Below are 27,225 nucleotides of genomic sequence, written 5' to 3'. Positions count from 1 at the left end.
GATAGACGTCTTACCGCTTCGCTCTCCGTTTCCTTGCGTTGCTACCACCCCCGCTACTGTACCGAGTTCATCGACCTCGCCTCACGGGCTCTGGGTTGTTTCTTCTTTGGCTTTCGCCTCGCAAAAGCGTCGCCTTAACTCCACTGCTGCACCCTTCGCTGGATAAAACAGGTCGTATTTTATTCTTTCTTCTGATTTTCTTTATTCACCGTGCTGATAAGGGTACCTTCGGGTACGGCCTCTAGTTAGGCCTTTTTCCAACTTATTTGCCTCACATGATTAATCAATATGACACAACAAACATAACTGTAACTAATAATAACATAAACATGGAAAATTCACCTCCAAACTCAGAAAATCCTCACATGAGACATCTCAATGATGAACCCAACGTTCTCCAAATATTAAGTCACAAAATTACTTTATCCAATGACGTCGAAACTACCAGATCCTTGGTGGAAGATATCCAAGATATCCGTAACGACACAAATGTGATTTTGTCCGCTAGTGATCAAAAAGAACTAAACTTTCTCCTTGTTAAAGCCATTAATCAACTGCGTGTGCAGGAAAACGAGATGGCCAATGCAAAAATAAACGAATTACAAACCTCTAACGAAAAGCTCGCTAAGCAATTTGAAGAGATTAAAAACTTCTGCGACATACTTCAATCCACTAGTGGTTTCAAAGAAAAAGAAAATTGCGCCATAGACAAACGGATTCTGACTCCGATGAGGAGCCTTCCCTCAAAACCAGCAATCGATATAAACAATTAGAGAACCAAATAGACGACATGCATTTGGACAACGAAGATGAATCAGCCACTCAGCTCACTACCACCCCAAAAGACCAACCAAACAAAAGTGACACCATTCCCGCAAATAGAAAACCAAACTCCAGCCCCAAAACAAGCAGATGTCGTACCAATTGTATTATTATGTCGTACCAATTATTGTCGTAGATGACGTACCAAAAGCGGATGAATTCTTAAAAAACTTAAACAAGCAAACCGGAAAAGAGATAACTGGCACCTTAAAAGGACGCCGCCTTGAAATACAGCCTGCAGACTCTGACTCACATCGATTCATTCGCAAAATAGTCGAAGAAACTAAGCTTAAAGCCCACACCTACTTACTGCCCGAAGATAAAGTTTTAAAAGTCATAATAAGAGGCTTACCCATCACCACAGATCCCCAAACCATCACTCAAGAACTTCTTGACAAAGGATTTAAGGTTAACTTTATTACACTATTAAGAAACAGAAAAGAAAACAAACCAATGCCGCTTTTCTTAGTACATATACCAAAATAAGAAGAAAATAAGAAAGTATTCAAAATCAAAAGCATAGGTTATATGAACGTAAAAATAGAATCATTACGCAAGAAACCTGGCCCTCCACAATGCTATAGATGCCAGGGATTTTTTCACAGTTCCCTGCTCTGCACCAGAGACTGGGTTTGTGTCCGTTGCGGAGGCAATCACAAACCTATAGAATGCACCTGTAGTCGCGACCAGCCAGCCATATGTGATCACTGCAAAGGTCCTCACCCAGGCAACTTTTCAAATTGCCCAGCCAGACCAAAAAACAAACAAGTTCAGTTCCAACCCAGTCCTCCACCAGCAACCAATCCCTGGACTAACAGAAAACAAGACTTTCCTCCGCTGACATCAAACAGTAACGAAAATATCGCTCAAACCTCCATTCAAAACGAAATTCTAACAGAAGAAAATACCAGCACCGCAGAGTCCTCCCTGTCAGACCTCTTTGACTTCTCTACGCTAATAACAATCTGGAAAATAGTGATACAAGGACGCAAAAACATTAAAACCAAGAAATCACCTCTTGATAAAATAATCGCAGTAGTCGAAATCATTGAAAAAATAGGAAATCATCTTTAATGCTAATAAATTCAAGAACAGATGCAACATAAAAATCCTCTCTTGGAACGCTAACGGTCTTTACCATAAAAAAGATGAATTATCGAACCTCATTATTGAAATTGAACCTGACGTAATACTCATACAAGAGACTCACCTTAAACCAGCATTCAAAGTATTTTATGCTAATTATAACACCTACCGTACGGATCGTGAGACAGGAAGAGGCGGTGGCATCATCACATTTGTTAAAAGGAGCATATAACACGCTCAAATTCCTAATTCCAGTACCACTTTCGAAAGTAACACAATAGAAATTGTAATAGAACATAAAAAATTCAAAATTTCGAATATATACATCCCACCAAATAAGAACCCAGCGCACAAGAATTGATTCACCTCCTTAATTCTAATACTTCTACCATTGTCGGAGGGGACTTCATCGCCAAACACCCCTGTTGGAACCGAGGACCTGCTAACGAAAAAGGAAATGACATATTTAAGCTCATTCAATCAAATAATTATAACATTCATGCTCCAGACGAGCGCACCCATTACGGGTACAATAGCGCCACCACAATTGACTTCTTCATCTCAAATAACATTACTAACAGATGCAATATCTCTGTAATTTCAGCCCTGTCTTCCGACCGCAACCCCATTGTATTTGAAATCCCCCATTAATAAATACCTCCCCTCACTTGACAGAAGTATAGGAGTTACAAATTGGATCAAATACTCTGAAATTCTGAATAACTCCATACAAGGTAACCCATGCATCAACAATACAGAAGATTTAGAACACGAAGTCTCTAAATTTACCAGCAGCATCAATTCTGCTTTAAAGGAAGCCACCAATACTTTTTATGTGAACAAGCCTTTCCTTTCCCTGCCTGCCGATATAAGAAATAGGATTAAAGAGAAAAACCGGATCCGTAAAAGATGGCAAACCACCAGGGATCCACAACTCAAACACGAACTAAACTCTATGCAAAAAGAAATCAACAGAAGAATCAAGAACTTCAAAAACCAAAAATGGAACAATTTCCTAAATAACCTAGCTATAGAGGACAATTCCCTATTTGACATTTCCCGCAAATTCAAGAAACCTTATAAACCTATTCCACCTATCCATGGACCTAGTGGAACTTCATATACAGAAGAAGATAAAGCTAAATCTTTTGCGGACTATATGGAAGATACATTCACTCTTAATCCCACTCCGTACGACAATAACCATATTGAACGGGTCAACCAGGTGGTCAATAACTTCCTTAACACCCCTGCTCCGTACAACTGCACTTTCCTGACTACCCCAACCATCGTTGCCAACACCATCAGCGCCTTACAAACGAAGAAAGCCCCAGGGCACGATGGCATCTCGACCAAAGCACTGAAGCATCTTCCGATCAACGCTCTTACCTGCCTAACCAAAATAATTAACAACATTATCAAATTCGCTCATTTTCCTAACTCATGGAAGCAAGCTATAATAATTGTTTTTGCTAAACCGCAACAAAATCCAACTCTCCCGCAGAACTATCGCCCTATCAGTTTACTTAGCCACCTGTCTAAAGTTACTGAGAAAATCCTACTTTTCCACATCCAAAAAATTCACCCTTCCATGAATTTTCTCCCAGAAGAACAATTCGGTTTTCGTAATCATCATAGCACTTGCCACCAACTTCTTAGTTATCAACATTATCACTGAAGGCTACAATTGCAAGCTTCCGACCGGTGCTATATTTCTCGATATCGCGAAAGCTTTTGACAGGGTATGGCATCCAGGACTTATTTACAAACTAATCACTCTCAATTTTCCAGATCATTTTATTCGTTTAATAGCCTCTTTTCTCAGCAAAGAACATTCAGAATCAAAATCAGTACTGCTTACTCTACCAACAGAGTAATCAATGCTGGTGTCCCACAGGGGTCGGCACTTTCGCCGTACCTTTTTAATATTTATACACAAGATATCCCTAAAGACCCTTCTGTTCATCTTGCACTCTTTGCCGATGACAACGCCATACTTACTAAAGCCTGCACTGTTATCGCCATAAGAAACCAACTCCAAAGCTATCTCATAAAACTGGAAAAATGGCTTACCCTCTGGAGGATTAAAATTAACACTGATAAAACTAAGGCAATAATTTTCCGTAAAGGAAACATGAAATACTATCCTCCACCCCCTGAAATATTTAATGAAGAAATAGACTGGATTAATGAAACCAAATACCTTGGAGTCACCCTTGACCAAAAACTTACCTTCAGAACCCATTTCCAGTCCGTAGTACAAAAATTTAAAATCACCACAGCTACTATGCGACCTCTTCTTGGTAGAAAAAGCAACTTATCTACTACAAACAAATTAATTCTTTATCGCTCCATACTGCGCTCAGCTCTTCTTTATGCAGCACCGATCTGGGGACATGCAGCTAAAACCAATATTAAAGAATTACAAATTCTACAAAATAAAATTCTACGAGAAATTATCAATGCTCCTTGGTATATTCCCAACATCTATATTCACAGAGACCTTCGAATCGAACTTATTCAAGAGTATATTAAACTATTAGCGGTCAACTTCTTTTATTCTGTACAAACCCACAGTAATAGCCTTATTAGCACTCTCAGACACTCCCCGCGTCCCAGAGGAAAACATCGTTACCTTTGTGACATCCTTCCCACACAAGAATCACAACCTTAATTGACTCATTCACTCAAAACTGACTCTGCGGTTTTACCACCCGCAGCTACATTTTATAACGACACTGAACTTGACACCCCTCTTTTCTCGCCGCCGCTAGTGCGGACCTCACTCTCTTTCATCCGCCTCCCACACTCCTTTCACCCTTCTCTTTCTCCCCCCACCCGATCTTTATCAGAAGTCGAATAAAAAGATGTTTCTACACCTTGACACTCGAGAATAAAATACGATCTGTTTGTGTGTGTGTGTGTGTAGAAACACTTGGCGACAGAGGAGAATCTTGTCTAATAGCGCATGCGCCACCAGAATTGGCGCTGAAATATATTCTGTGAGAAACTTGACTTTTGCTGTGCATTCGAAGTTGCGAATCATATGTTACGATGTAAGAAAGAAACCTAGCGCCAGAGTGTCGCTATGGAAAATAAATGTATTGAAAGTTAGAGTGTGTTATTTTCTGTAATCTGTGTGGTGTTATTTTATTGTGATATATAGCTATCGACGGGAAATAGAATAAGTCAATTCAAGTTTTTTGATCCGTCGAGCCGGAGCAACGAATGAAGTTTATGAGAATGTGATATTACTTTCGGTTTTGTTAAATAAAGAATTACATAGGATACTTAAAGATTGAAGTTCTGTAGAAACAAAAGGGGGTTGATCTTTACATTATGGTAACTTGGCGTTTTTTTGGCGAAAATTTGGCGACCAACTCCCCTACAGCAACCCTCTATTTTTTTCCCGCCGCCATTTTGTCTTCACGAAATAAAAGACATGTTTCTTTTCTTTTTATCTACTGAACACTTCTTCCAACAATCTACTAGCCGAATTACACTTATGCTAGAAATTTTATCTAACAAAACTGCTTAATCATGACAAATATTCACTGCAAAATTGGGGAAAAGGGCACAATACCATACTCCTTACGCGTTTTTCAAAATAACACATACACATAAACCATGTACACGCCGACTTATTTTTACTTAAAAAAACATCCCAGAATTGCACAAAAATGGCATTGCGCACACTCTTCACTATATCCATGTACACTGCTTTTTTCTCATAAATTAGAAAAATTTCACGAAAATACATGACAATTTTCTCAATCTTTAAACCCGGTAAAAAGAACATTTATGAAATTACCTGATCGCGAAAAAGTATTTACTCTTTCCAAATATGAACATTTCCACATATAAAATAAATAAAATATCCAAAAACTTTTACCTCTAAATCATCTATTACATTATACACGTCACCGACGAATTCATACCGCAAGCATTACAAATACTTAGTATCAAATATTTAAATTATTTCCATGCACGTTTACTTCAACTTAAACGTGTACCAAATTCCTACAAACATAAAATTCACAAAATAACTATCATTTAATTAAAATATCACTAAACCATGTACACGTCAACTTATTTTTACTTAAAAAAAACATCCCAGAATTGCACAAAAAATGGCATTGCGCACACTCTTCACTATATCCATGTACACTGCTTTTTTCTCATAAATTAGAAAAATTTCACGAAAATACATGACAATTTTCTCAATCTTTAAACCCGGTAAAGAACATATATAGTTCAGTTCAGTTCAGTTCAGTCATCTGATTTAGACAGCATTTAGCAGCCCACTGCTTTAACTGCCTGTCATGGTATTGCCCTAAGGCTTGGAAAAATGAGAATAAGGCGGTAACCGCCGCGCCTCTATAGGCGGAGCTAGAATAGTACATGAGTACACAATGAAATTTAGAATTTAGAAGTGCATCTGGGAAACTGTTAGAGCTGGCAACAAAATATGAAAATATATTAAGTTATGTAGTAAACTAGTGATGAAGAATCATAATTAAATCACTAATACTTTGAATTTCATAATTTAAATCAAATGGCACTTGCTAGGCTGAATTGCAATGAGTTCTACCCAGTGGGTGTGGCTTGAAACGTCGTAGGTCGGCTGCAGTTACGACAGGAGTCACCCTCCCGTAAACTGACCTCGGCCAATGTTTCTTGAAAGTTCACACTCCGGTGGAAAAAGAAATCAGTACTTGCAGGTAAGCACAGTCAAATAATAAAGTAAAAATGAAGAATTCACACTTGAAGACACACAATAATTGTAAAGCATAGTAAATTAAATGTGTACACAATAAAACAGCAAGAGAACACTTGATCAACCAACAGACAGTGTTTTTAGTCTTGTACTCTGTAGCTGTTATTCTCAAAACGCGAAGTGGTGAATTTCTCTATATACACAATATGTACACAAAAGCAGATACCTATGAGCTAAGCCATTACCCATTTGGGTGTCGCAAAGTCAATCATAAGTAGTAGAAAACAAATTGAACATGAAAAATATAAAAAGCTACCAAAGAGCAATGCCATTATCCATTAGGATCTCGCAATGTTCATCTGAGGTAGTTGAAAATACGAAGAATAAGTGAGCTTTAATCCAAAGTCCGATGCTGTGGGATATTGTAGTCTCATATAATAAAATTGTTTATATACACTATTTACAATCCACCACTTCACATTATGGAAGATGCTTCTGGGCCTTTTTGCAGCACATTCCAGGGAAGGATCATAATTAATTAGCTAGCTATTTTTTGAAAGAAATTGTGGCTTGTAGTGAGTATCTCATCAGGAACGGGCCGGATCTTCAATTCTTTATGAATCTGTAAGTTTCTGACAAACCACGGCGCATTGATGATATCGCGTAGAATTTTATTTTGAAAAATTTGTAGTCTTCTTCTGTAGGTTTTATAAACGGTGGCCCAAACAGGGATAGCGTACAGAAGTATCGGACGAATAAGTGTAATATATATTTTCTTTTTAATTCTCACATTTAACTTGGATTTTCTGCCAATCAAGGGTTGAAGAGCAATTTTTGCGACAGTCGCTTTTCTGAGTGCATATTCGGAATGTTCTTTAAAGAGCAATTGTGAATCAAAATAGATACCTAAATATTTAGTGCTGTTAACCACAGGAACTTCTTGATTATTAATTTTAATGTTCACTTCAACTGGGGTGAATTTTCGATGTCGGCGAAAAAGTAGAATGTTGCTTTTAGAGGGATTAATGCTGAGTCTCCATGATTTAAGGTAATGCACAACGTGATTCACTGCAATTTCAAGCTTATCAACAGCAAGTTGTGGTTTCATTGATCTGGTCAATATCGCTGTATCATCAGCAAACTTAACTATTTTTGAATTATGTGGGACGGGCATGTCATTTGTATAAATGCAAAAAAGACTGGGTCCAAGAACACTTCCTTGTGGAATTCCGCTTTTGATATATTTCTTCGTAGAATAAGTGTTGTTAATTTTTACTTGAAAGGTACGGTTTCTCAGATAACTTTTTAGAAGTTTAATGAAGTTAATTGGCAGATGAGCAAGGTGTAGCTTGTAAATTAAACCATCATGCCACACCTTGTCAAATGCTTTTTCTAAGTCCAAAAAACAACTTGCAATTGTATTCTTTTTAACGAATGAACCAGCGATATATTCTGTTACATTAAGCAGTTGATGAACAGTACTGTGTCCAGTTCTGAAGCCGAATTGTTCACTATTTATGATATTTTTATCTTGAAGGTGCTTTATAAGTCTTCTTTGTATGACCCTTTCGAAAACTTTGCCCAGCCCAGGAAGCAGACTAATTGGACGGTATGAGTTAAACTCTCTTGGTTTTCCCCCGGTTTAAGGAAAGTAATAATATTTGCATGTTTCCACTGCTGTGGAAAATAGTTTAACCTGAGACACGCATTTATGATATTAGTTGTTAGGACAATGTAGCTTTTAGGCAGAATTTTTAGAATTTTATTTGAAATCCCGTCGAAACCCGGAGCTTTTCTGATTTTTAGATTTTTGATTATGTCATAAATTTCATCACCTTCCAGTGGAGCGGTGTTTGAGACACCAGGGTGCCTGTGCCTGAGGCACTACCCCTTGTAGATCATATTAGACGTTTCGATTCACAATACAGTTAGCCAAAAATAAAGAGTATCGAACTTTACTTTATAATTTTTAATTTTAAGATTGTTTTGTTATTTTTTTTTTTATTATTACATAATATTTTATTATTTTTAAATTTTTTTTCTTTTTAATATTTTTTCCTTTTTTTTTAAAAATTGAGCCTGAACTCATTTTTTCTTTTAGAATAAACAAAGCCAGAAAGCAGTCGAGCTGGTGAATAATCCTGGAAAGGAATGTGTTAATACATGGACAGAGAAGTGTGAAGATTTTGGTGCCGAAGAATAGATAAGCAGTAAAACAACATTGAAGCTACTGGTAAGTATAAAAGCAGTACAAGTACACCATATAAAGAAAACAGTATAATATAAATAAGACAGGTGGGATTAATATGCTCATTACCAATACGGTCCGAGAGGGGAATATTAAAATTATAAACATCCTCTTCTATTTCCTCATTGTAATAATTGTTGTTAGTAAAAGTATTTTCCAGATGGGCGGCAAAAGCTTCTGCAATATCTTTTTCAGAGTAGGCGATGCCATAATTAGTGTCAATAGGACTAATATTATAGTCTTGATTTTTACGGAGTGTTTTTGCAATTTTCCAGACAGTTCCTGGGTTAAAGTCCATGGAATCAAGGAGATCATCCCAAGAATTTGACCTATATTCAGAGATAGCTTCTTGAATTTCACGGATTTTTCTATTTAATTCGTTTTTAATAGTAGGATCAGCCGTCCTTCTCCATTGCTTGGCAGTCCTATTTTTGTCTTTAATTTTATCAATTAAGTAGTCAGGTAATTTGGGCTTCTGATATTCTTTAAAAGTAGTAGAATTGATAATAGCAGTGTTAATTCTTCTGTTGATTTTAGTGATTTGTTCTTCGATGTGTGAAATATCAGCTAAAACCGGATGTGCAGGTAGTGTTTCAAGGATTTCCTTAAATTTAGTCCAGTTAGTGATGCTTTTGAGAGGGAGTGACCTTTCATATCCATAAAATGTGAAATTGACTGGAAGGTGATCTGAACTCATTTCATTATTCACTTTAAGATATGGAATTTGAAGAATATTTTTCGTAATGACAATGTCAAGAACATCAGCTGTACCTGTATGGTGGTAACGGGTAGGGTCAGTAGGGCCATAAATTCTGAGATCGTTATTTAGTGCGAAATTATAGAGTATGTTACCATTAGTGTTCCTGATTCTTGAGTTCCATGAATTATGTTTGGCATTAAGGTCGCCGGTTATGACAACCGGAAAAGCGATGTTGCTAAAGCTGATGAGATCGTGACCACTGATGGTGTTCCTTGGTGGATTGTAGGCAGAGATAAAAACCACTGGTTCGTTGGTACGAGAGTGCACAATGATAGCTGTGTGTTCGATGCTGGTATTGCCGCTGAGGCTAAATGGAGTGGAGCGAAGATAATTTTTAACAAGAATCAAAGTCCCGCCTCCTCTATTATGAGAGCGGTCAGAACGATAAGTTCTAAATCCTTGTATTTTAAATTTGTCACATGCTCTGAGATGAGTTTCGTTAGCGAGAAAAATATCAATATCATGACGATTAATGTAATTAAGTATCTCGGTATTTTTATTTTTTATACCATTTGCGTTAAAATATGCGACATTTAAACTACTCGAGGCAGTGATATGATAACTAGTAACATTAATATAAGGATTAGAATTCATAGTTCATATTGCTTAAGAGTTCAAATGCTTCAAATCCGATTTGGATTTTGTCAATTAGTGATTTTGCTGTCATAAATTTTTGGAAAAGTAATTTGCCTTGGTTGAATAAGTTTTTTAGCCATAATATGAATCCGGGGGCGGAGTTTTGTGCTTCTCCTGAGCTTTCTGTGTTCCGATTGGTTTGACTTGTATTATTTTCGTTGTTATTATTTTCAACATTTTGGGTTTGATTTTGAGTAGGAAGCGGCGGAAAATTTTTTTAGTCCCTTGGAGGTGGGGGTGGGTTATTTCTTCTGGTATTACGATTTTCTTCTCTTGATTTCTGCTGGGCTATCTTCTCTTTTATATTATCAGGGTGCATTTCACACCCACGATAAGAACTTATATGCGGACCTCCGCAAAGGGCACAGGTACCAGGTAGATTTTTATCTTTAGTACAAGTATACGTAGCATGATTTTGGCCACATTTTAGGCAGCGCGTTTTATGCTTGCAGTGCATTTTACTATGACCGTACCTTTGACAGTTGTGACACTGTGTCGGACCTGGCGTAGTTTTGAAGCTAACAACTTTAATTCCTAAATCTAGGATATGTGTAATTTTATAAATATTTTTCCCTTCGATGCTTCTTTTTACTTCCACTAAGAAGGTGGGCATTTTGACAATTTCGCCATTAATTTTCTTGGTGAACTGCTTAACAGCTTTAACTGGGATTCCTTTTTCAGTTAACTCTTCAAAGATGTCTTCTGTTTTAGTGTGTGCTGGGAGTTTTTTAATCACAGCGCGTATGGGTTTTTCAGTTGGCAGAGGAAATGTGTGATACGAGATAGTTTTATCATCTAAGAATTTAGTGATTAATCTGTAATCATCTGAACTTTTAACTTTGATGTGTATATCGGTGCCTTTAAAGTTGCATTCCATTTGGGAAGTTAGTTTCTTAATTTCATCGCGGAGTTTTTTCCAATCGTTTACGTCCGAAATGATTATAGGAGGTATTCTATTAGCGGTTTTTCTGGGTTTAACGAATCCTTCGCTATCTTGAGAATTCTGAGAACTGATGACTTGAACATCCATATCGTCTTCGTTAGGGAGAGCAGAATATTTATTTTTAACAGATGTGGTTGAATGATTGCTATCTTCGCTAAGATTGCGTTTGTGGGTTTTTTTGGGATAGATCCATTCCTCTTTCTGTTTATATAATTCATTCCTCTTTCTGTTTTCCGCATATAAGTATCAGCAGTAGCCTTCTGAATATTATCGGGAGGTATTATTATGCTTTGCATATTTTGAGAATCAGTTGGTTTACTAGTACTAGGCTTACTAACAGAAGATTCATTATCAATGGGAAAATTTTCATTAAGTTCATCAAGGTTTTTGAACATTTTCATGCCTAAGTTAAGGACTTCAGTGAGTTTACAAATTTCATCAAGAATATCAGGAGCAACAGTAACCTTTCCATTTAGAATTTGATTACTATGCGTATTTAAGTTAATCCATAACTTATACTTATCTTCCGGAGTGCCATTATCAATAATATCATGAATTAAATCCCTATTTCTAAGAAAATCTAAATCCATAACAAAACCTAAACTTTACGAGATCCTTAACGTAACTCGAAGTAAGGCATTTTTCATCAAAAGAAAACAATCGCTAAGAACAAAGCTTGAAAATGCTTACCAAGAATCCGGATGCGTGAAAGACAACCAGCTCGAAGCAAATCCAAACCAAAAGTCAATGGGGTTTTTTTTGGGAACATATATAAATTACCTGATCGCGAAAAAGTAATGAACATTTCCACATATAAAATAAATAAAATATCCAAAAACTTTTACCTCTAAATCATCTATTACATTATACACGTCACCAACGAATTCATACCGCAAGCATTACAAATACTTAGTATCAAATATTTAAATTATTTCCATGCACGTTTACTTCAACTTAAACGTGTACCAAATTCCTACAAACATAAAATTCACAAAATAACTATCATTTAATTAAAATATCACTAAACCATGTACACGTCGACTTATTTTTACTTAAAAAAAACATCCCAGAATTGCACAAAAAATGGCATTGCGCACACTCTTCACTATATCCATGTACACTGCTTTTTTCTCATAAATTAGAAAAATTTCACGAAAATACATGACAATTTTCTCAATCTTTAAACCCGGTAAAAAGAACATATATAAATTACCTGATCGCGAAAAAGTAATGAACATTTCCACATATAAAATAAATAAAATATCCAAAAACTTTTACCTCTAAATCATCTATTACATTATACACGTCACCAACGAATTCATACCGCAACCATTACAAATACTTAATGTCAGATATTTAAATTATTTCCATGCACGTTTACTTCAACTAAAACGTATACCAAATTTCTACAAACATAAAATTCACAAAATAACTATCATTTAATTAAAATATAATTAAATTCAAAAACACTACTTAAAATATAAATGAGCACATACATTAAATTAATACATACATAAATACCCATTTCGAATTCACTTTAGTTACGGCCATGGGATCCAAAAATTCACGAACACTGTTTCACACAACACAGAATAAAGCCAAATACAAAATTTCCAGATTTTTTCCCGATTTCCCCCCCTTTTCCGATTAAAGAACCGTAATTCGTCCATTAATATCACATGACATATCCCATGATCTCTCATTTCCCTCACACAAAATAATGCGTAATCGGAACTGAGTACTGCTCACATTATTACCAAAGTGCCAGGTAGTAACCTTTATCGCCTCCAAAATGTCGCCAAACTACCAGTTACCATATTGTAAAGATCAACCCAAAAGGGTAAGTACCCTCCCCCTTTTTGAAACTCATTGTACATTTTGAAGCTCTTTATTTGTTTATTGACTTTTGCTAATTAAAATGTCACTAAAGGAGATATTAGCGAAAAAACATACATTGAAAACACAGTTAACAAAGTTAAAACAAAAGGTTGCGGACGAAAATGTCCAAAGAAGTGACTTGGAAGGACTGAAGAATAAATTTAAAGTGCTTGAGACAGAGATAAATTCCAATTTCGATTCTTTGTTCGGGTTATGTACGGAAGAAAGTATTGATGCTTATGTAAAAGAGAGAGAAGAGATTGACGATATTCCCTTAGATGTAGAAGTCGAATTAAATCGTAAATTAGTTAAACTTTCCAAAGAAAATAAATCGGAGCCTTCGGTTTGCATGAATACTGAGAACAATGTTAAATTACCCAAAATTAGTTTGCCAGCGTTTTCGGGTAACTTACATGAGTGGCTTTCATTTAAAGATATCTTTTTAGCCAGTATTGATTCAAATCCTAATTTAACAGATGCAGTCAAATTACAGTACTTAAAATCTGCGCTAAGAGGAGATGCATATCGTATTGTGCGGTCAATATCCATAGCTGACTCTAATTATAAATTAGCCTTTTCATTACTAGAAGAAAGGTTCTCTAATCACCGCCCTATGCAAATTGAGTTTGCGTCAGCAATATTAAACTTAATTGACATTACAAATGAATGCGTGAGATCATTAGAAGTTTTAAATCAGAGTGTTGAAGGATTTTCTTCAAGTGTATTTGCATACAGTTTAGGGCAAAAATTAGATCCCAACACCAAAATATATTGGTAAAAAAAAATTAGAGAAAGAGAATTTGCCTAATTTAACAGATGTTATAGAATTTCTTAAAGATCATGCAGGAACTCTCAATGCTTCAAAGAGTGTGACTAATACAAAAAAAGTTACACATAGAGTTACTACTGTCGTTTCTAATGGAAATGAAAAACATATACAGAATTCGTGTAGGTTATGTAATTTGAGCAGTCACAAGTTTTTTAATTGTCCTAAATTTCAGAAAGGGTCGATTTTTTTAAAAAACAGAATTTATGTTTTTGTTGTTTTAATTTGCACAGTGTGAGAAATTGCCGTTCTAATTACTTGTGCAAGAAGTGTAAGAAAAAACATAGCTTTCTTTTATGTTATCAAAACGAAAATAATTGCGTTGGTACCACAGTAGAAGGAGCAGACACTTCAGATCAGGAGTTGGGTGATCAAAACAGCAATGCGTTAAATGTATATGTACACTGCTTTAAAAAAAAAAAAAAAAAAAAAAAAAAAAAAAAAAAAAAGGACAGGGCTATATCTCCTCCTGTTTTACTGGACCGATGATTGACAAAATTCAAACTGCGTTTTTCCTGTCTCGAAAGCGCGACATAGGATATATATCAGATTTATATATAGCACTATTCTAACATAGGTATTTTGACACAAAATCGGACCTTTTTCCAAAATAACATACCAATTTTTTCCATATTTAGATTCTACGACTCAAATAATGCCAGAATACCAAGTTTTGTAAAAATCGTACCAGTAGTTTTTAAAATATTAGCTCTCAAAATTTTAGCTTCTCAATGTTAATTGAATTTGGCAAATATTTATTAATATCTCTTTTTTTTTTATTAAACTTCTATTATTTTTTCTTTCACATTTCGAAATTTAGGTTCATTCCAAATAAAATTTACCCATTTTTTGTGTTGTATTTTTTAAATTTCTATTTTTAAATAATTTTTATGAATTTTTCGAAAAACATTTTGAATTATAACCTATAAAAGTTTTACCATCATCTTGAAGCATGTGTATTATAAGCATACCTGCAAAAAATTAGACTTTTTTATTCAAATTTTCTAAGATATACACGAATTTACATGTTTTCGCGTTTTGAAATTTGGCATCTTTTTTTTGAGCGATAAAAACGCCAAATGTGGTTTATGGATTTTTGTTACAGTGAATTGCCACAGCTATTTTTAACCTTAAATTTCAAGTAAAATTTTACGGAGAATTAATTATATGAAATTTTTCCCTCAATGATACGTAATAAATATTTATTAATACTATATGAAAAGCTATTATTTTTTAAATTATAGATGATATTATTCAAAATTTTTAACTATTTTTTTTTAAATTTCCTCTTTCTTCCTAAAAAAAAAAAAAAAAAAAAAAAACATTTGTAAGAGTAAATGTTTATCGTTTATCCTCGACGTTTTATCGTCTGCTATACTTTAACTTCTTTTATCGTTTTATCGTCTGCTATACTTCTTTTATCGTTTCATCGTCTGCTATTTTGTCTAAAACTGAGAACTTTCGTTTGATGTTTATTTGAATTTTACGAAAATATTTTATGACATTAACTGCATAATTTCTTTCTAAACAAGCTGTTGCTTATGAAGTGGCTGAAGGAGCGACTGATACTATCATCCATATTTTTAAAACACAGTATATTTTTATAGAAACATAAGATTAAGAATAATCATTTTTATAAAAGTCAAATTATGATATAAACATACAACCCTCTTAGAGACCGAATTAATGGAAGTTCAATGGTTATGTAGAAATGATCTGCAGCTACTTAATGGGTGGATAAGTCAGCAGGTTCTGTGGACAAGTAAGAATAATTATATAAACGACACCCAAATTCTGGATTCAATTAACAACGAAGGTACAATGGTTATTAAACGAATTTAAGAAGTTTTTAAACATAAAAAATCAACTCATTTTTTATCCTAAAATGTATTTTTACGCATAGCGTATTTTCATTACATCCTTAAAATTCTAATTTAGAATGTAATTGTCAAGAACTGAATTCTAATCATCAGTAATATAATAAGTAATTATTACGGTTATTAATAAATCCTTCTTATAAAGTAATTGCATATATTTCCAAAAACTTTCTGAATGCAAATATTTCTAATTTTATATTAATCAAGATTGCACACGATATTATTTATTTGCACTTCAATTCTTACCGTCAGCTCTAGTAGAAGTTACAAATCAATTATATTTAATTAAGGAATGACTAAGTTTAGGAACAGCGTACCGTAACAGCAATTCAATTATTGGCGCCGTATCTTTCATGTTACTCCCGATTGGCAAGCTACATGATTTTTAATGAGTATTCGGGTTTTGCTAGTAACTTCACTTGGAAATGCGCTTAAACTAGGTTAGTTGGTTATTTGATCATAAAAAGAACATGGGAGCTATTTGGTAAAGATGCTTTCATAGAAGACCTTTGTAAAGAGAACCTAGAAAACTACAAAAACCAACCATGCAAAGCCTGGGTTAGACTTCGCAACAAACAATTAGTATTTAACAATCTTCAAATGCTAGGCAACTGGTGAGGCTCCAATTAAATCTCCAATTTAATATTTTATTTGTAAATATTTAAAATATTGTTGCATTCTTAGACACAAAAAGCATAATTTTTGTTAACTCGTTAGTAAACTACCAAGCCGTAGTGCAAATGAATATTTAATTTCTTTTGCAATAATTGTATTCACTTAATATTCTTGGTGGCGTGGTGGTGTATTTAATTATGGTAAAGCACACTACGGCTATCTGCCTAAGGGGGGAGGGATGCTTTCATGGAGAACTTTCTAAAGGAAACTGGCTCATATACACGTCACACATGGGGAAAACCATGAAAACACCCATGCAGCCAGCCCGTTCGCGGGATAATATTCTTTGGAATATAAGCTAAAGAAGGCATGTTCTCGGAAGATTAAAGAAGTACTTAAATCCAGTGATATTAGGTTTGTCTTACATGCTCAAAATCAAAACGATTCTGCAATTGCCCGAGTAGTTGACTTGTAAATGGCTGTGAATTAAGCAGATGACTTTTAATCTTACGTTATTGAGTCAGAAAACGTATTCCAAATGTTTTGTATTGCATGACAATGCATCTTTTCATTATTCAATAACCAATCGGAGAACCGCTTGTATTCCGAAAATAAGTATGTGTACTCAATCGTCCTGCATGTTCTTCAAATTTGTCTTTTTGCGATTTTTTTCCCCAAAAAACTAAAGTTGCCTCTCAAAGGAAAGTTTTTTGACATTGAAGAGACAAGAGTATGACATCTACTTTTAGAGGCATGTCAAAAACAGATCTCTACAAGCCTTCTCTTCCATTACATGTTGTGCATTCAGACAAAAAGTTGGATCAGCGTAAATTCTATAATCTATTTTTGTTACACTCTGATTACTTTATTAACATACAGTGAATATATACTAAACCTTTTACTTCAGCTTCAGTAAATCGGAATTTTTGACGGAATTCTTATCGGAAGTAGGTCTTTGAAGATAAGTCAAATTGAATATTTCAATAATCCAATAAATTCAAGGTCGAAGTTTCAATATTTTATTTTCGGAGGGAGGGCAATTTTTTTTCAGTTTTGGTCCATTATCCTAAGTATATTTGCTTCGATTATTTATTTTTTCCATAAAAGAGAAAATCTTACGCATGATATTATAACGCATAGCTTAAAATTAGAATTTAATAATATACAGGGTGGTTATAATTAAAGTTCCACTTTAAAACGGTCATAAAAGGAAAACTACTGGATCAACTGTTATCAAACTTGGTAACCGTGTAAAGGAGGTCATGGGAATTTATTTTCCGCAAAAAAAAAGAAAGTTCGAAACCTCACCACCAGGGAGAAATGGCGCTGTATGCAAGCAATATTGTTAAAAAAAATATGGGTCGAAATCTAACTCAACCTTTTGTTACACGGATTTAATATGTTGTATACCCTTAAGAAACTTTGAAGTAAGCAAATTACCATTTAAAAGCGTTAAATTCGATAAAAGTCGAGTGCGCCATCCGTGTAAGGGAGAAATTCGTCCGTGAAAACCACGAATTAGCGATTAGAAAATGTGAGATCGCAAATCACTTGCACAAGTGCGTACAATCTGGAAATCGTATTCTTACAGATCGCTAATTTGTAATTGTTGAACCTGAATTCGGCCCTAAAACATGAAGATACTGATTAAAACGCTTTTAATTGATTTGGGCCAAAGAAATCCCTCATGTTATCTACCTAGTTCCATTGCATTCGATTGCATAGCAGTCATTCCACACCGTTTAGTCATTCCACACCATTTGGTGTGGAATGAACCATTTTTCTCTGAATAGCAGTCGACAGCTGGACCACTGTGATTGCAACACGCTTAGAATCAATGTTAAAATGTTTCGTAATACATGGACTGCAGTAACGTGGCATTTTAGATACTACGATTTTTATGCAGGGCTGAGCCCCACCTCACATGCGTCGCACAGTTACTTCGGCAACATTTCACGAATGAACCTCTTATAGGCCGACACTTCCCAGGGATAAGGTTCGGGTTAGGTCATTCCTTTCTTCGACTACTCGCCGACGCCAGCCTTATGGAGGGGGTTAACTGGAAGTAATCTGACATGTCTGTGTTACGGATTTGGTATTTAAATAGCTTATGTTAGTTGAATTGTAAATTTAATGATTTTATTTCCCGCGCAGTGCAGCGCGTGACGAATATTAAAAGAAAGCTAAGCCGAAAAATTGAAAATACAAGAGCGCGTGCATGTAACATTTAATAAATATCTCTTTTTGATTTCGAGAAAGTACTAGAAAATTCTCGCGCGCGATTTTAAAATCTTATAAAAGGAGGAAAACCTCTCAGTTCGTAGTAGTTACTTAGTTTGTTGTTGTTTTAAGAGTTTGTTTAGAAAACTGCTCTTGTAGCGAATTCGCGAATTAGCTTTCTCTAGCTGTTTTGAGTTAAGTTCTCTTGAACGTTTGAGTAGTTAAAAGATAACTACTGTGAGATACTGTAATACTGCACGAATATTTTAGGAAATTTAAGCATATTTGTTGTGATAATAATAAATTTTATTCATTTATCATCGGACTTGTGCATTCATTTCGCTTTGATTTCGCGCTTTTAAAACTGTAGTTTCATTCAGTTGTGAGACGATTTTCTGGAGGTCGCATATCCCAACTTAATTTTAATCGTACATATTTGTTTTCTAAAAATGCAAATATTTTAAATAATTTGTGTATATAAATATATAGTTTTAGTCAGTTTTCCTTTTAAATACTGTATTTAAAGTATCCTTTATGTGATATGGATTCATGTGCTTTAGCAACGTGCCGTAACACTTATAGAAATACGAAAGAAGAGATATTGTATTTCATGCTTTCCCAAAGGACAATTTGCTTTTGACGAAAGAATAGATACATAAACTTCGAAGACAGGATTCTATTGTTGCGTGCGTACGGGTTCGTTACGAAATGAATGCTCTCCGATGATAAATGAATAAAATTTATTATTATCACAACAAATATGCTTAAATTTCCTAAAATATTCGTGCAGTATTACAATATCTCACAGTAGTTATCTTTTAACTACTCAAACGTTCAAGAGAACTTAACTCAAAACAGCTAGAGAAAGCTAATCCGCGAATTCGCTACAAGAGCAGTTTTCTAAACAAACTCTTAAAACAACAACAAACTAAGTAACTACTACGAACTGAGAGGTTTTCCTCCTTTTATAAGACTTTAAAATCGCGCGCGAGAATTTTCTAGTACTTTCTCGAAATCAAAAAGAGATATTTATTAAATGTTACATGCACGCGCTCTTGTATTTTCAATTTTTCGGCTTAGCTTTCTTTTAATATTCGTCACGCGCTGCACTGCGCGGGAAATAAAATCATTTAAGTTACAATTCAACTAACATAAGCTATTTAAATACCAAATCCGTAACACAAAAATCAATGAATTTGTTCTATTTGTCTATCAAGGTGTATATTAACCCAGGAAAGATAACGCATGCCACAAAGAAAGAAGCCACAATCAGTTCAATGAAAAGGTGTGGGAGATTATGGCAGTGGCCAGAAAAAGCCTGATATTTTGACATACGAGTGGAAGGATGTTGTTTCCCATATTGGTGAGCCATGAAAAACGAGCAAGACTTTGAATGTGTATAGTGTGCCTGAGTTTGACTTTTTGTGGGATTGATCGTTTTTGTGAACACTTAAGTATGAGCTCTTAAAATCTTGAATTTCCTTGAATATTCCTTGAATTTCCTTGAACAGTGACCTCATATTACTTCTAGTTAACTTTCACTATGAGGGTCGCGTCGGCGAGGAGTCTCTCAAAGGAATGAACTAGCCCTTCTGTTTAACCTTGGGTTACAAAGGCTTTCGATATCGTATAGTATGTGATTTGAATGTATTGAGGTGTTTGTGAAGTATTTTTTTAAGACTAGTGCAATATATTTATAAACTATGGTATGCTGGAAACCATATGTATGTGTGTACATAAAACGTGTTGAAAATTATGACAGAGCCATTTAGTAAAACACCTTATACTAAAGCAAAACAAACAAAAAAGAGCATTAGAACAATAAATGCGATTTGAGAGTTTTTGTGAGAATTTCTTGTGTATGAAACTCAGTACTTTTACATAATTATTTCAATATTGAAATCTGTATATATGTTACTTAATCTTTTCTAAAGCATTTTGATATATATCTAGTAGTAAGTTTCAGATCACAATTTTTAACACCAAAATAAAATTATAAGTTAAAAATTAAAGTCTTATATGACTGCAAATTGCCAGCTGTAAATTGTGCTGATGTTTTCACATTTATTGCAGTCTTTAAATATACGGACATTTTAAATTCAGCACAAGGAGAGGGGAGAAAAAAATTCCATGCTTTAGGTCAGGGATGGGCAAACTTTTCTGTCGCTGGCGAAAAATCTATTTTAAAAAAAAGTTTGGCGGGCCAAGATAAATTTTTCTAAAATTTTAAAAACAATATACAAGTATTAAAAATTAAATGTGTTAATGAGATGAATGAAATTGCGATTTCATTTTTAAAAGTTCCTTATATTAAGGTTTGAAGTTAGAGGTACTAATTCTAAGGAACGAGGCTAAATGCTCATCTGTCAGTCTACTTCTGAAATAATTCTTTTTAAGGTTGAGAGTTGAAAACACTTTTTCACATATATAAGATGAAGCAAATGTAACACTGATTTTCTGGGGGTGAAATATTAAATTTGGGAAACTTACTTTCGATAATGATTTGTAAAATCTAAGTTTGGCACATTTAGAAACAACTGCTTGGGATGATTATTAGATTGCAACTCAATTAATTCAATCTGCAAATCTGACTTCACTTCTTCACAATTTATGTTAAAAGGCATGGTAAAAATATTCCATTCTGTTTGAATGGCACAGAAATCTTGAAATCTGCGTTCGAACTCAAAATGCAGTTATTTTCATGCCATCTTCATATCTGTTAAGCTTCTCTTCACTGAATTTAACCTCAGGAAATGAGACAAGTCGTTCTTAGTTAGCTGCCCAGCAAACAGTTGTAAGTTTTAATTTAAAAGTTTTGAGATGGGCACGGATATCGTCGATAAATTGATTTTCCCCTTGGATCTTGACATTCAAGTTGCTCATATGACAAAGATCTGTGACAAATGCAAAGTCCAAAAGCCATTCTGTATCTTCTAACACTTCGCACCCCGCAGAACACTGTTTCTTTCTTTCAGCTGCCAAACTCGCTCGAAAACACATCCTTCTCTAAGCCACCTTATTTTCGTGTAATACAGTACATCAGAGTATTCAGATTGCACGGACGGAAGAAAATCTTGAAATTGCCTGTGAGTAAGTCCACGAGATCGAATAGTATTTACAAGTTTCATGACTGCATGAAGCATGGGTTTCATAATCAATGCAGATTCACATAGAGCATCTTGATGTATAACACAATGTAGAAAAACGACATTGTTCCCTGGATAGTTTTGATTAAAAAGTCCAAGAAATCCAGATTTTTTCCTGTGATATTTGGTGCTCCATCGGTCGTAATATTACATATATTTGTTATAGGCACTTCAAAGTTCAAAGCCCTTCCTGAAATACACGAAAAATATCCCTCCCCGTTGTAGTTTCTTCTAAAGAACGCATGCACGCCAGTTCAACGGTAATTTCAAAGTTCTCATCAACACCTCTTATAAATAATACTATTTGAACAGTATCATTTATATCAGTGCTTTCATCCATAGCTATGGAGCAAAATTTAAACTGGCTAATCTTTGACTCTAATTGTGATGTCAAATTTGTATAAATGTCTTCGATTCTAGAAGTCACTGTTTTTTGAGATAAGCTTATAGTCTCAAAATTACTTATCTTATTTATACACAAAAAATCACAAACTTGGAGCATGCGCTGTTTAACGAACTCCCCATCACTGAGAGCTTAATTATTTTTAGCAATATTGTTTGCTACAATGTAACTTGTTTAGATGCTTCTTGGATACTGTTTACCTTCTTGAAAAAAAATTGTCGGCCTGATAATTTTTTACAAAGACTTTCTGCATTTTGTTTTCTTCCACATTCGGACATTGCTTCGTAATTGGAATTCTTATGCTTAGATGTGAAATGACGAGAAATGTTTATTCTTTGAAGACAGGACAGCTACAGCTTCACTGCAAATGAGACACACTGGTTTATATTTTACAACTGTAAAAAAATATTTTCAGGTCCACATTCATCATTAAAAGCACGGTACTCTAAATAAACTTTAGGTTTTTTAGCAGCCATTTTGGGGTTGATATATTTTATGAATAAACCAAACAAGCACTAGCTACGCTTTACTTTTAACAATTTTACCACTATTCACAATGATGCTGTATATCTGCAATCTTTCCATACGCAATCAATAATATTAGAAGTCGCACCAAAAGAAAAAGCCACTGGCTGGAGGTTGTTGGCTCCAATCTACAGCTATAACTGACAAAGAACTTCCGCTTTTAACACTTTACCGATTGAAAGATGTCTGTGCTTGCTATTTCCATCGATTTATGTTTTGTAGAATAAAAATAGAAAAAAGTAAAAAGATCATCAGCCCTTCGAAAAAAAGGAAGAAAAAAATATTTAAACAAAGTGGAGATAGATATATAATATATAAATATATATTTCTTTTAATTTGCCTTGGACCGGCAAATTAAAATTCTATCCGCGGGCCGGATAGAACTTTCCGATGGGCCGTAGTTTGCCCATCCCTGCTTTAGGTGTATCTGATATTCATTTAAACTTCTAAGAGTCTAACTCTAATTATACATCTGACAGCCATCTCACAGCAACAATGGCATGCTATGCACAGTTCCAACTGGAAAAATTGTGCTGGAATCTCAATAACAACATTTGTTCACATTTTCAAAGTAAGATCCAATTAGTTAAGACACCAGGAAAAATTAAAAAATGGTAAGCTGAACAACTAACAAAATATAATAGCAGAGAAAGCTTGCTTACTAATTTCTTGTATACAATATTGTGAAAATTAGGTTCATGAGAATAAAATCCAAGAAATCACAATCTAAATGGTACAAAGTCAAGAAGGATTTTTATTCAGAAAGAAGTAACAATTTTTCGGAATTTCCTTGCTCATAAAGCCATTGTAAAAATCAAGAGCTGTGATTTTGCCTCTTTTTGGTATTTTCACAACTGTTATTCCAAACCATCCATCCTAAAAAACAAATTTTTATATTTTTTAACATCTTATTATAAAATAATTTTCTTTAAATTAAAAAATAAATTATTGGTTCTTCTCTTGGAATTTAAGATGAGAAAAATAACATACTAAAAGGTTTTCTATTCAGAATTATAAAATAAAAAATTCCAAATAATGTTTCATTGCTTTTTATGAAAACACTACAAAATATAACTACAAAATTGTGCCTTTTTTTAACGGCCCAGTTCCATGTACTTAAAAAACCTTTTTCCTCAAACTTAATAAAACTAGAAGGAAAATAGATTAATAAAATAAATTACACTCATCACAACAAATATACTTCAATCCTAAAATTATAAGCATTAGAAAAATTAAAATTATGTTACACATCAATCCAGTGGCATAGCGAGGGAGGCGCAAGGAGGTGTATGATGCCCAGGGCGCCGCTCGCAGAGGATAGCCAAATGGTCTCCAAACAAGATTTTTATCATATCACTGTGGTTTTTTTTTTTTTTTTTTTTTTTTTTTTCAGGGAAGAGGGGCCGCCAAAAAGGTATTTTGCCCCGGGCACCAGTTATGCTCGCTACTCCACTGCATCAATCAGAAGCTTACTTCATAGAAAAGTTATAATAATGTTAAAGAGAAACTTAAAACCTGTAATAATAAGAAACATTTCATCTAGATTGAATATTATTTGAGTGAAAAAACAAACTTATTTTTTATAATAATCACAACCAAGATAAAATACAAAACTTGTTTCTTGAAATATATATAAATCAAGGTTGAATTTTGATTACTTTTTAAATTGGTGTGCACCTCTTACCTATGAGGGGCAGTCAAATGAAAACCAGGCAGTTTAGTAATGCAGGTAGGTTTGTGTATAGAAGAGCCCTCTTTTGGGAAGCAGGAAAAAAATCCAAAGTTGTACATGCCAGCTCTCTTTTTCTTTTACTGCAAATGCTCACTGTTCTGTTATTTGTCTATTAGATGTGCACAAAGTGAAGTCAGCAAGTCACGTGTGCATCTGCTCTCACTATGGAGACAGGGAAAGAGGAACAGCATGCTATAATGCATTTTTTTATTGTGGAAGGAATGTTAGGAAGTGAAATTCATGCCCGAATGTCTGCTGTGTATGGCCAATACAGTATGTCATGTATGCATGCGTTTGAATCAAATAAACAATATCGAGATGGTCAAGTGTAATTTGAAAGACCAGGAGAGGCTCATTGTGTCATTAACTCCTCTGTCATTGCTGCGGTGGATGCTGCCATCAGGGAAGACTGACAGCATATGATGGAAGACATTCAGCTCATACTAGGTACTAGTCATGGTACCACCTACACCATCCTGACAGAGCATCTGAAGTTCCAGAAAATCTGTGCACAGTGGCTTCCCCACAGCCTGATGGAGGAGCAGAAGTTGGACAGAATGTTAACATCACTGTAGCAATCGGAATGGTATCACAATGAAGAATATCATTTCCTGTCTCATATTGGTATGGAAGATAAAATATGGTGTTATCATTTTGAGCTGAAAATCAAGTGTCAAAGCCAACAATGGAAGCAAATGGATTAACCCCCAATCAAACAAAATCCAAAGCTGTACATGCCAGCTCTCTCTCTTTTACTGCAAGGACCGAATACTCAATGACTTTCTCGAACATGGCACCAAAATTTATGCACAGCAGTGCGTGAAAACTTTGCAAAAATTGAAGTGCACCATCAAGTCCAAACATCCAGAAATGTTGGCAGATGGAATCAATCTGTTGCAGGATAATGCCCGCCTCCATGTTGCCATGGTTGTTAAGGCTACATTTCAAAAGTTTTGCTAGGAAGTGCTAATCCATCCTCCATACAGTCCGATTTCTCCCATTAAGATTTCTGTATTTTTGGAGCCCTGAAGAAAGACATGGCTATCAATTTGCTTCGGATAAAGAGGTGCATACCTGGGTACAATCACGATTCTGTAGACAACCAAAAACATTTTTCCATTATGGTACTGACCACCCTGTCTCACAGTGGAAGTGAAATAAATGTATTAACAGTTATGGGGCTTACTTTTGAAATAATGAACAGTTTACTTACTTTTTTTCTATCTGTCTCATTTTCATCCGACAGTCCTTTATATGTCACATTAAATTTAAGTCTTCAGAATTGTTACTACTTTATGAAAAGAGCTAAGAGATTTCACCTATTTCTTTTGGCGACATTTTTTTTTTCTGCAAACAGGTTTGTTGTAACATGACTAAGCAATTTCATCAGACAAGAACTCATTTCAGTTTAAATTTGTCTGATAAGAGATAAGAGGAATATTATGTTTGGTTATTCTTCCACTGCAGAAATTTTCATTGGCTGAGATGCTTAACTTTTGATTTAACTGTACCAGCTTATAAATAGTGGGAATTTGTAAAGCCTGTGGCTTTTTTGGTTTTTGCTGCTACTACTCTTCCTGCTGTCCTTTTCACAGTTGGCTTTTCTTCCCCCTTTTCTACAGTCTGATGAGTAACTGCTGTTTGGCATTACTACTGCATGCAAAGGCTGTGGTAACGGTTGCTGTTATTATTCATACCTTCATTTAATAATAGTCTCTTCCCTTTTGTTCTAGATTTTGTTTGGCTTTTCGTCCACACTTACTATACTTGAGTTAGTGGCTGCAATTACGAAGGCTGTAGAGCTACATTTGGAACAAAGGAATACTTCTTCAGTGTAAGAAATAGGAGAAAGGATTCTACTGTGGTGGACCTCGAACAGTGGAGCAAAGTCTAGCATGGAGTAATGAATAAACAGTCTTTATAAATGTAACTGGCCTGCTTAATTTTGTAGCAACTGGACAGGTCACCATGATATGGCAAAAACCAGATCCTACTTTGGATAAGCATAGCCACTAAACTGTTAAAGTTATTGAACATCTTCACGTCTAACACATCACCACCATGATAACATGAAGCAATGTTGTCTGATGGACACACAGTATGGTAATGGACTTATAAATGAAATTGGAAAATGATAACATATTTACAATAATATTCCCAATATATTTTTGACAGATTTTTAATACTTTTAAAATTATCATGCAGCCCTTAATAGTTTTCCAGCAGTGATGATGCATATCAAAAAACACCATTAATGAATGAGCATTACTAAAAACATTCTAAACGACATAAAATATTTATATATATATGTTTTTTCAAATGTTTATTATTTCACTATTTGACATATTATCATACTTAAAATATAATTTTATTCATAACTTTTCCTATTAAAACATCTAAATATTTATTCTAAAATATTCTCTCTGCATTTATTAATTAGTGCCACCCGATATGCAAAGTTTAATATCCTTTTGTATTACAACATCCCATCTAATGAAGTCATTTTAGATTAGAGAGAGGATAATATATAACAAGACAAAATATTATTGCTAATTTCTACAATATTAAATAAGATCTTTTTCATGTTTCAAAAAATTTATGTGAAATAATTCAGCACATTTAAAAATGTGAATACTATATAATGAAAACAAAAGAAAAATACTAATCATATTTTTTAAGTTGGATATAACCTGAAGTTCCAAACCAACCTATTTAAATCTGAAATTATAGTTAATTTAAAACCTTATGTTTTCACTAGAATATCAGTGACTTTGATGGAAAGTGGAAGCCA

General features: G+C 34.4%; 1 protein-coding gene and 1 long non-coding RNA gene across 3 annotated transcripts in view; one reads left to right on the top strand and one right to left on the bottom strand.

Moving 5' to 3' along the window:
* On the top strand, window positions 1–26,312 carry LOC146996264 (uncharacterized). The gene is made up of 3 exons (XR_015042157.1): window positions 1–171; window positions 8,727–8,858; window positions 26,168–26,312. It is a non-coding gene; the product is annotated as an uncharacterized LOC146996264 (long non-coding RNA).
* LOC118203846 (methionyl-tRNA formyltransferase, mitochondrial) overlaps window positions 23,437–27,225 on the bottom strand; it is a 51,489-nt gene continuing 47,700 nt past the window's right edge. For both annotated transcript variants that reach the window (XM_035376149.2, XM_035376140.2), the window contains one exon: window positions 23,437–23,578. In XM_035376149.2, the coding sequence (XP_035232040.1) occupies window positions 23,444–23,578 (135 nt within the window). In that variant the 3' untranslated portion in view covers window positions 23,437–23,443. The remainder of the gene's footprint in view (window positions 23,579–27,225) is intronic.

Source organism: Stegodyphus dumicola, chromosome 7 (assembly GCF_044657685.1).
Source record: "Stegodyphus dumicola isolate Sdum_Otavi_A_Nest chromosome 7, ASM4465768v1".
NCBI lineage: Eukaryota > Metazoa > Arthropoda > Arachnida > Araneae > Eresidae > Stegodyphus > Stegodyphus dumicola.
Note: the sequence above shows the minus strand (reverse complement) of the source record. Positions and strands in the feature narration are given on the sequence as shown.